General features: G+C 39.8%; 1 protein-coding gene across 1 annotated transcript in view; it reads left to right on the top strand.

Moving 5' to 3' along the window:
• Positions 1-10,187, top strand: part of LOC124803315 (methyl farnesoate epoxidase-like) — a 170,244-nt gene extending 160,057 nt beyond the window's left edge. The window contains exon 9 of the mRNA XM_047264502.1: positions 9,606-10,187. Within this exon, the coding sequence (XP_047120458.1) occupies positions 9,606-9,787 (182 nt within the window). The 3' untranslated portion in view covers positions 9,788-10,187. The remainder of the gene's footprint in view (positions 1-9,605) is intronic.
• The last annotated feature ends 1,975 nt before the right edge of the window (positions 10,188-12,162 follow it).

Below are 12,162 nucleotides of genomic sequence, written 5' to 3'. Positions count from 1 at the left end.
GATACAATAGCTCCCTACTTAGCAATCATATACAACCGCTCACTCACTGACAGATCTGTACCTACAGATTGGAAAATTGCGCAGGTCACACCAGTGTTTAAGAAGGGTAGTAGGAGTAATCCATCGAACTACAGACCTATATATTGATGTCGGTTTGCAGTAGGGTTTTGGAACATATACTGTATTCAAACATTATGAATCACTTCGAAGGGAACGATCTATTGATATGTAATCAGCATGGTTTCAGAAAACATTGTTCTTGTGCAACGCAGCTAGCTCTTTATTCGCACGAACTAATGGCCGCTATCGACAGGGGATCTCAAGTTGATTCCGTATTTCTAGATTTCTGGAAAGCTTTTGACACCGTTCCTCACAAGCGACTTCTAATCAAGCTGCGGGCCTATGGGGTATCGTCTCAGTTGTGCGACTGGATTCATGATTTCCTGTCAGGAAGGTCGCAGTTCATAGTAATAGACGGCAAATCATCGAGTAAAACTGAAGTGATATCAGGTGTTCCCCAGGGAAGCGTCCTGGGACCTCTGCTGTACCTGATTCCTGATCTATAAAAATGACCTGGGTGACAATCTGAGCAGTTCTCTTAGGTTGTTCACAGATGATGCTGTAATTTACCGTCTAGTAAGGTCATCCGAAGACCAGTATCAGTCGCAAAGCGATTTAGAAAAGATTGCTGTATGGTGTGGCAGGTGGCTGTTGACGCTAAATAACGAAAAGTGTGAGGTGATCCACATGAGTTCCAAAAGAAATCCGTTGGAATTCGATTACTCAATAAATAGTACAATTCTCAAGGCTGTCAATTCAACTAAGTACCTGGGTGTTAAAATTAGGAACAGCTTCAGTTGGAAAGACCACATAGATAATATTGTGGGGAAGGCGAGCCAAAGGTTGCATTTCATTGGCAGGACACTTAGAAGATGCAACAAGTCCACCAAAGAGACAGCTTACACTACACTCGTTCGTCCTCTGTTAGAATATTGCTGCGCGGTGTGGGATCCTTACCAGGTGGGATTGACGGAGGACATCGAAAGGGCAGCTCGTTTTGTATTATCACGTAATAGGGGAGAGAGCATGGCAGATATGATATGCGAATTGGGATGGAAGTCATTAAAGCAAAGACATCTTTCGTCACGGCGAGATCTATTTACGAAATTTCAGTCACCAACTATCTCTTCCGAATGCAAAAATATTTTGTTGAGCCCAACCTACATAGGTAGGAATGATCATCAAAATAAAATAAGAGAAATCAGAGCTCAAACAGAAACGTTTAGGTGTTCATTTTTCCCACGCGCTGTTCGGGAGTGGAATGGTAGAGAGATAGTATGATTGTGGTTCGATGAACCCTCTGCGAAGCACTTAAATGTGAATTGCAGAGTAGTCATGTAGATGTAGATGACAGAGGGATTGAGAAACAATTAAAATCGCTCAAAAGAGGAAACGCCACTGGACCTCATGGGATACCAGTTTGATTTTACACAGAGTACGCAAAGGAACTTGCCCTCCTCCTTGGAGCAGTGTACCGTAGGTCTCTAGAAGAGCGTAGCATTCCAAAGGATTGGAAAAGGGCACAGGTCATCCCTGTTTTCAAGAAGGGACATCGAACAGATGTGCAGAACTATAGACCTATATCTCTAACGTCGATCAGTTGTAGAATTTTGGAGCACGTATTATGTTCGAGTATAATGGCTTTTCTGGAGACTAGAAATCTACTCTGTAGGAATCAGCATGGGTTTCGAAAAAGATGATCGTGTGAAACCCAGCTTACGTTATTCATCCACGAGACCCAGAGGGCCATAGACACGGGTTTTCAGGTAGATGCCATGTTTTTTGACTTCTGCAAGGCGTTTGATACAGTTCCCCACAGTCATTTAATGAACAAAGTAAGAGCATATGGACTATCAGACCAATTGTGTGATTGGATTGAAGAGTTCCTAGATAACAAAACGCAGCATGTCATTCTCAATGGAAAGAAGTCTTCCGAAGTAAGAGTGATTTCAGGTGTGCCGCAGGGGAGTGTCGTAGGACTGTTGCTATTCACAATATACATAAATGACGTTGTGGATAACATCGGAAGTTCACTGAGGCTTTTTGTGGATGATGCTGTGGTATATCGAGAGGTTGTAACAATGGAAAATTGTACTGAAATTCAGGAGGATCTGCAACATATTGACACATGGTGCAGGGAATGGCAACTGAATCTCAATGTAGACAAGTGTAATGTGCTGCGAATACATAGAAAGAAAGATCCTTTACCATTTAGCTACAGTACAGCAGGTCAGCAACTGGAAGCAGTTAATTTCATAAATTATCTGGCAGTAGGCATTCGAAGTGATTTAAAATGGAATGACCATATAAAATTAATGGTCATTAAAGCAGATGCCAGACTGAGATTCATTGGAAGAATCCTAAGGAAATGCAATCTGAAAATGAAGGAAGTAGGTTGCAGCACACTTGTTTGCCCACTGCTTGAATACTGCTCACTGGTGTTGGATCCGCACCAGATAGGGTTGATAGAAGAGATAGAGAAGATCCAACAGAGAGCAGCGCGCTTCATTGCAGGATCACTTAGTAATCGTGAAAGTGTTACGGAGATGATAGATAAACTCCAGTGTAAGACTCTGCAAGAGAGACGCTCAGTAGCTCGGTATGGGCTTTCGTTGAAGTATCGAGAACATACCTTCACCGAGGAGTCAAGCAGTATATTGCTCCCTCCTACATATATCTCGTGAAGAGTCCATGAGGATAAAATCAGAGAGATTAGAGCCCACACAGAGGCATACTAACAATCTTTCTTTCCACAAACAATAAGAGACTGGAATAGAAGGGAGAACCAATAGAGGTACTCAAGGTACCCTCCACCACACACTGTCAGGTGGCTCGCAGAGTATGGATGTAGATGTAGATGTTGAACACAGCGATTTATCAGAAGACATTATCTCCAACAAAAGTTATTCAGAATGCTACTCCTGAAGAATTATGGAGGAGCCATTAAATAAATCTGAGTCACTTACGAATCTTTGGATGTTGAGCATTTGTATGTATACCAAAAAATAAACAAATAAAATTAGAAGACAAGTCCAAGGAACGACCCTTTGTTGGATATTGCACAGATTCTAAAGCATACTCTCTGACTGATTCAAATTCACCAAAGACAATAGTGAAAGCACACAATGTGCAATTCATTGAAAATTCAAAATGAAACTATGGAAATGAACAGTAATCTGATTGATGATAGTAGTATGGGAAACATTCAGGCAGCAGCAGCACATATCAGCATCAAAGAGACAACAGAACAAACACAATCTGCTGATGTTGATAGGAATGCAGTTTACCTTGGACTGGCACAAAGTGACATGGAATGGACAGTGAATGGCAATGTACAAGGGACATTCAATAAGTAATGCAATACACTTTTTCTGAAAGCAGGTTGGTTTTAGTCAGGATTCAAGTACACCATATTATTCTCTACTCTTTTAGCTACAGAACCCTGTTTCTCAACATAATCTCCATTCAGTGTGATGGTCTTGCACCACCTTATGGGGAGGGCCTGTATGCCCACATGGTGCCACTCTACTGGTTGATGTCAGAGCCAACATCTTGCTGCATCCAGAACCTTCCCATCGTCATCATTGATCATCCACACAGTCCTACAATTCAGGAGTCACAGCTGTGTGTGGCTGGCCGGCACGCGGAAGATCGGACAGGTTTGCGCAATCTTGTTGCAATGACGACAGACTTTATCATGCTAAACTTGTTTGAATTAAAATTATTACCTTAAAAACTGTAGTGACCCATGTCAGATTCCACACCCATGATCTGGGCACGCAGCTGTACAGTGCGTCACAGAAATCACAAGATGCCAGCATTGGCAGAGGCCCCCACTTTCAGATGTGCGCCGGCTGGCAGTTTATAGAGTCAAGCCTGGCCAGCCTTACTCTCAGCCAGATGTTTACTTCAGCCAGTGTGACTAGGACTAGTGGGGCCGCCACTCCACAGCCAGTGTTTTTTTCTTTACCAACATTCTTGAGGTAATAGAGTGTTGTGTTCAAGGTAATAAAGTGTAGTGTTCATTATTATCTGTGTGTTCTTGTAGTTAGAACAAAAATCAGATTATATTTAACTGTGTACACATTTAAAATTAATAAAATGTCAACAAATAATAAGTTACCATCTAAAAAGAGTCATTGTGGTAAACAAAAATTATGTAGAATTGTGCATATTGCAAATAGAAACAATAGCAAAAAGAACCAGTTTCAGACACCTATTTCCAGCCAGTTTTTGAGATGTTGTATTTGGAGTTTCACATGTTTTACCATCTTATTCTCCTCCACCCCCCTCCCCCCATACCATGTCCCTCCATCCACCTCCTTGCTTCCTTCTCTCTACCCCCATTCCTCTCCCCTTTCCGTACCTCCATCGACCTCACACACCTCAACCTGGTTCTTTTTGCTATTTTTCTATTTGCACTATTCAGTATTACATAATTTGTTTTTACCACAATGATCTTTTTCAGATAGTGGCTTACTATTTGTTGCCATTTTATTAATTTTAAATACATACACAGCTAAATGTTATCTGGTTTTTAATGCCCAATTTTAATTTTAACATTTTAAACAAATTTAGCATGATAAGTTTCATTTGTATTGCACACCCTCCTTGTACATACTACTACTGTCCTCTCTTGCCAGAAGGTTTCTTCTGCCCACCTATTCTGTACATGATGCTTGTACACTAGCTGTACATTGGTGAGGAAATACCAGATGACAATAACCACGTTGTGCAAGTTTTACTTATTACTGTAGTGGCACTACTGTTTGGGATAGGGAAAGTCAGTTTTGGTGTTATATTTCTAAGCGTGCAAGCTACAGCCAGGCACGGGCCTGTTTACAGTGAGTTATGCTCACCAGCAGCTGCGAAGTAAAATAGAGGCCACAGGGGCGTAGAACCGCTGGAAAAAGTACACGCAACAGTTTGCATGGTGCAAGTCACAGGCAGAAGGGGCCTACTGGCCAACCTGTGTTATGAGTATGTAATGCAGAGCAGCGGGTTTAGCAAAACAGAGGCACAGAGCTGCATATAAATAGGTGCTGGTTCACTAACAAAGCATTCAAGAGTGGCAGCTCTCCTGGACAGCGGGGAGTGTCACACCACCGGCTACACACAGCAGCAGATGGGGCGCCAGTGTTCCAGTCGCTGGTTTGACCCTCTGAGGCCAATGCAGGATTCTTAGCCAGCCAGTGGTGGGCCACTCCATGGCTTGCTACTGTGAGCAGTCGTCTTGGCTCCCAAAACGCACCAGAGATATCCAGGACGAGGCCTGCAGATTGAGCTGCCGGATCGCAGGCGCTTGTTGTCTCTGAGACCCAAGCCATGCCAGCGGGGATGCATGGCGTGGGCCAGCTTGCAGTTGTCAGTGGGGGGGTGCTGAGGCAGTGCAGGAAGAAGGTCGCTGAGTCGGCTGCCGGTGCAGCCCTGACGTCGCCAAAACTCTGCAGCCGTACAAGGCCGACACACCATAGGGCATTGCATGGGTCGCTGGGGCAGCCATTCCACACCAAACCATTTTTCAGACAGCAAAGTGGTGTCCTCAGCATTACGGGACCTGGTGATGCAGACTGAGAGGAATGAGGGCACTGTAGCTGGAAATAATAAATCACTTGGAAAGCTCGGACGAGTCTTTATAAGTTGCCATCTACCTCCTCCCACTACATTTGGTGTTGCTGTTACATTCAGAGTCAGAAGTTGCCACTACATCACAGAGGTGAAATTTTATATCTGACTGATGCCTCTGGGCTACATTTTAATGCACCTCTGGCACAACATGTAATTCACTAAGTCTGAATAACTTTTGTGTTCATAATGAGATGCATTGTACCTGTGTGTGTGTGTGTGTGTGTGTGTGTGTGTGTGTGTGTGTATTTCATGTTTTCACTGTTACCTTGTTTAGGTGGTCAGCATTTCCTTCTGAATAAGACATTTTTGTAAACGTTGAAACCCTGGTAAAGGGGTTTTAATTCAGCTTGTGGCACACTGTGCCATCTTGAAGTGTCACCTGAGACAGGTCCCACCACAGAAGATTGGAAATGACCATGGGAAATGAATGGTGGTGACCTCTTGTGAAGACAAGGATCCATGCAGTATCTTGCAGAGAGAAACAATGGTGGCTGGGGGCTGGTGGAATGTATGAGAGATAACTGTGACTGATGTGGTTGGTCATAGAGTTTTGCTGATGGGGTTGACCTGACCTGTGGAGTGGAATGATACGAAGTCAGAAGAGCATAAGGGCCTCATCCAAACAAGGATGGTGGTGAAGCTTGGACAGCTCAGATTTAAAGGAAAAGATTAAGCATTCAGCTAGATCATCACAGTCAGGGTGGAAGGGCTCAGTACACATCAGAATAGGGCCATCTGCTTCACAGGAAGTGGAGAATCGTACATAAACAAACTGAGGCCCACTATTTGTGACAATAGTTTCTGGAAACCCATCAAATGATACAATAAGGGACAGAATTTGAATGGTCTGCCGAAAAAGACATCAGCATACTGCAGTTACTACTGTCAGCCATGTGGCCCACAGAGGAAGAAAGACCCACAGCCATTGACCTCTGGCAGCACTCAGGTTGCCACATGGTAGCCAGAACAAGGAAGGCCATCCTTTGTCCACCATCTGAAGAGCTGGCCTGTGAAATCCATGCTTGCATAACTCGTCTGTGTTGTTGGTTGCTGGCTGAGCAGGTGAAAAGCCTTGGCATAGCAGTTGTCACATATGCATGTCCTGGTTGCAATGCTGAAACCATAAATTCTGGTGTATCATCAATTGGTTCTAATATTTTGGCAACAAATGACATGAAATTACATTGCAACCTTTACACTTGAATTGGTCTCAAATAAGTTGGAGTAAACTGGAGAATTTATTTTTTTCCTGCAACTCTTGAAGCCAAATAAAACCTTTCTTCCAAGAGGTTCTGGCTGATTCTATTTGAGACTTACCAACAAAAATGAATTCAATGTTTCATAAATATTCACAATTTTTATGCTGCACATGGAACACACTGGAAAATAGAACAACCAGAAATAAGTATAATTAGCCACCTGCAAAAATAGTTAATGCTCCATGCATTTTTGCATAGCTTGTAATTAAAAACTTTCCTCCTCAGTATTCCTGCCAATATTCAAAAATTTCTTTAATTTCTTTGCAAACTGTATGGATCATATCTGCCAAGCTATAGTCCTGAAAATTCCTGTTTCTGGGAGAAATTGCTAGCAAAACAGTAAAATGTAGAACTTTAGTGTTGATTAGATGTGAGAGGACTAAGTTTGGTAAAAATAATTTTTTTATCTTTATGTCCATATCCCTCTGGAATGACTGAACAGTAGTTTGCACAAGAAACTTTAGTGCATAACTGTAGACTTTGGAGGAAAAGAAAAAAACATTTGCAGAAATTTGATATTTTATGGAGAAAAAGATTCTGTTTCAAATGGTAGTTAACTCAAGTATGGATCAGGTATCATTTCTTTGTCAGAACATATGTTTATAGACAACCTCACCTTGGCTACCTCAAAAACCTATGAACATAGACATGATAAAACTTACAGGCTTCACTCCCTATGTCAGAAAAGTTCCAGAACAGGTTCTTTTAAGAACAGAAAATTGTTCTTACCAAGTAATGATCCTAGCTCCTATCAAAGAAGTCCCCTTGGCTATTTATATATAATTGCCAATGTTTCTGGAGGTCTTGGAAGCAAATACGGAGATTTTCAACTGTGATGCTTGTAACCTTATTTGTCACAGCACGTTTGATGTGTCTCATTCACAGAAAGAAGAAAAAATCACAATTGAAGGGTCAGGTGAAGGTAGAGGGTGTGAGATGGCAATAACAGAACTTCTGGCCTTATATTTGATAACAGATAAAGTTGTAAGGGGTCTTGCATTGTCAAGCAGTACGAACCAGTACTGAGAAGGCCACAAAACAGGATGGCCACATCGAACTGCTTGCTGCAAACATTTCAAGACTTAGATGTACAGAGTTTGGTTCACTGTTTGACCTGAGGAACATACTAATGGTGAACTTCACTATTGAAGAATATGATCAACATTGTCATTGTTCTCGAAGGTCGTTGTTTGACTTTTTACAAGGCTGGTAAACCAGGACTCCAACATACAACACTCTGATGCTGTGGTGTGTGTGTGTGTGTGTGTGTGTATGTGTGTGTCATCCTCAGCAATAAATCTTTGACAGAAATATGGGATCGCATCGAGCTCCATCTACTAGTTCAGGAGAAATGCTTTGTCTTTCCTCTTTCTGTTAGTGTGTGAGGAACAAGTTTTGCATTAAGTTACTGTTTCACTGAATCTTCACATAAAATCTTATGACTCACATCACAATTCAAATTAAGTTCTTCTGATATTGTACACACAGCTACACAACAGTCTTCTTGCAATAACTGCCTTACACACTACATGTTTGCGTCGGTATGTGCTGTAGACAGGTGACCAACTCTAGAATTGTCTTTCACTGAATCTCTGCCTTCACAAAACCTTTTGCACCACTCAAAATATGACTTCTTGAAAGTGCCTCGCCTTAATATGCTTGCTTAATCATTATACACATTTCACTTGGGGTTTTCTCAAGCTTAATGCAGAACTTAAAGCTCACTCTTTGCTCTCAATCAGCGTCCATTGTGACACCGTAACCAATGCACCAAGAACCCAAACAGTGTGTTACTAAACACAACCCTGCCACCAAATGAGTTTGCGAGGCAACGTGTTCGAGGTCATTTCAAGGATGCACACATACCAGGTAACATAAAATCAATATTTGTTCCATTTAAGTATTGTAAACTCAGAAATAAAAAAAACTGTCCTGGAACTTTTCTGACAAAGGGTACATAAAAAAGCTACTACAAAATAAGATGAACTACAGAAAAGAGATCAAGTTGCTTCAGCTTGAGAGAAATTTTGTTGTGTCAAAATTTATTGTCAAGTTTGAATGCCATTTATGCCAAAAATAGAGAGCCAAATGACATAAAACTTACAGAATATGCATAATGAAAGTATTCCAACTATCTTGGGACATTCTGCAGCATTACCACAATTAGCCAATGAATCATAGCACTTCAAACATGGCTTAATTTTTTGAAATGCTGCCATGACAACTATGCAGCCTTCACTTAAGAGGCCTGTGCCCACAGAGTATTAAAATTTGGAAGCTACAAATTTGTAAATCTTCCATTAGTTGTTTAGAAAACCTGCACTCCAAATTTGTCAAAATCGAACATTTGAAGTGGGGACCCATACACCACTTGACAAGGAATCATCCTGCTTACTAACACGTCATGTAAATTTGCTTCAAGCCCAAGGTTATGAAGTACTATGACAAAACTTTACCAATGTTAGATATGGCACAGACTGGGGAAAGTTGACTAAATTTTATGACAGTAATCCTATTTTAGAGCATATTCAATTTTTGAAAAATCTAATATTCTATCAAATAGCTTTGTGATAAAGTGATTGACAATTTTGTTTGCACTGTGATGTGCATCTGGAATGAAGTATTTTTTAATTTATTTTAATCTTTATGATTCTACAGGTAGACGCAGGTGTCTGGGAGAAGGTCTTGCAAGGAGCACTATGTTTCTGTTTTTCTCAACAGTGTTACATAGCTTCAACATCAGTGTGCCAGCAGCCCATCCTGTCCCTTCACTTGATGGTTATGATGGTGTCACTCTGTCACCTAAGCCTTTCTATGCAACCCTCACACCAAGATTATAGCACAACTGATGTGCTTGATCTTGATTTTACATGTTTATTCCATAATGTTTAGTATGTGTGCAGGAAATTTAGACTTGCGTGTTTTGATATATTCATGAGATGATATTTAAAATTAATTACCAGTATTAGAATAATGCTTATCAGTTGAGAGTAGTGGAATTTACACTCATTTACATAATACTAATCACACACACACAAGAGGGATTGGGGTGGCAACTGAATAGCATTAATTACTGTTTTTCTTGTGCAGTATGGGACAAGTGAGCCTATATTTTCATCCTTTTTATGATTTTACGCTTCATTGTATTCTTAAGTAGCTATCCGATATTGCATACAGAAAAGACAGTATTCCTTAACACTTGCCACTTCATACTGCAGCATGTGTGTCTAAGTTTATACACATGGGAAGAATTTAAACAATTACTCATATTATGAACAAAGGCATTTTACTAGACGTATTACAACATAATGTACTAACTAAGACTTGAAATGTCATATCTGAATTATTGATATAAATTATAAAGGTGGTAAGAAAGGTGTATATCTAATTTTATTTAATTATCTGCTCATGTGCTGTCTCTAATTTTATTTAATTACCTGCTTGTATGCCATATTTAATTTTATTTAACTATCTGCTTGTATGCTGTATACCACTTGTATTAACAGGGACCTCATTTCAGATTTTTGTATTAGAATATAGAATTCCATTCTCAATTTTAGATGAGCACAAACTCTTTGTTGAAAATCTTCTGTTATATATTAGACAATATTATGAAAAGGATAATTTCTACTTACCATATAGCAGATAGACACAACAAAAAGACTGTCAAACAAGTAAGCTTTAGGCCAAAAAGGCCTTCATCAGGATTGCTGCATACTGTTGAAAATACCACTATGTGGTGAACAGAAAGTATAAAAATTCCTTACTGAGCAAAGAGTTCCATTAAATATAACATCTTTTTCTTGTTTTACTTACAAATAAACACTAATGACTTTTTTTTCAAATTCAGCTTAACCCACAGGTCATTACTACTTTCACATTATTTAAGCTTCTTTGCATTTTAAATTTATGTAAACACTTGCCAATTTGTTTCACAACGGAAAAAGTTATTTCATTATTACTGCTCTCCACCTCCTCTTCCCTTGACCCCCTTCACTCACTCTTCCAAACACATTTTCATCTTTATGAATTTTGCATTCTCCAAATTTGGCTGCCTATGTGTTACTGTGGTCTTGGTGCAAATGATTATTTGCTGCATGCATTATTTGTAATCTGAGAAGTTTAAGATGCCTACAACAAAACTTTAAATCTTAAAGTGTGATATGATATCTCATCTGATTTGTAATAGTAAAGTGTTGTCCTGTACACAGTAACATACTGATCTGTGAAAACTTCAGCACTTATGGGGAGGCAGATTATCTATCCAATTATTTTCAAAAATTGATTATTTTGTTGATATATTAGTCCTCACTATGCCACAAAATAATATTTCTCATTTATGAATTCACTTGATCATTCATTTATTTTGTCCCATTGATATGAGGAATATCTTAGGGATTTCAGATGAGCACTGCAAAAGAAAGTTAGCTGTTATAAACTAACTATGGATCTTGTAATAATAGCACAATAGTTAATGATATTACAAAGATGCCATATTTAATTGGGCCATATATTATTTATCATATACAAAACTGATTGAAATTTGCCGAAGCATCTTTATTCTGTTACAAGCTGCTCCACATTCAGTTACATTAACATGAATTCTGAGTTATTGCTTGTGACTGAACAGTTGTACCAGCCAGGAAATAAATGACATTGCTGTTGTGTAAAGTATATTCATCTGTATTTAGCTGAATGAGAAACCGTTGAGTCCTCTCATTCCGTGGAAGATTGAGATTTGCTAAGTCATTGGTCATTAAGGAACACTTGCACTCTTTGAATCATTTCTGTACAAGACAAACATTAACTTATGTGCATTTCTGTATATAAAGATGCCACACACTGGGGAGGGGTGGGGGGGGGGAGGGCAGGAAAAACAGTCAGGTGCAATCAGTTCATAAGGAGATTGTAATGCTGCAGATCAATTATATTTTTCTCTATGGGCTTCAGAGATCCAAATTACTGCCATGTAAAGCTGCCTCATAGCAAACAGCCAATGCTTAAGAATTATATTTTTTGTACTTTGCATTATAAATCTAGTCATGTTTGTGGAAGCAAAACCAGACAATAGCATTGTCAGCAGAGTTGTGTATTAACTGTGACTTTGACCAACAGAGCTTGTGATAGCCAGTTATCTGTTGTCAATTTATACAATTGTTGCAGTAAGCCAATAGTTCAATTTGTGTGTGTGTGTGTGTGTGTGTGTGTGTGTGTG

The sequence above is a fragment of the Schistocerca piceifrons genome, chromosome 1 (assembly GCF_021461385.2).
Source record: "Schistocerca piceifrons isolate TAMUIC-IGC-003096 chromosome 1, iqSchPice1.1, whole genome shotgun sequence".
Lineage (NCBI taxonomy): Eukaryota > Metazoa > Arthropoda > Insecta > Orthoptera > Acrididae > Schistocerca > Schistocerca piceifrons.
Note: the sequence above shows the minus strand (reverse complement) of the source record. Positions and strands in the feature narration are given on the sequence as shown.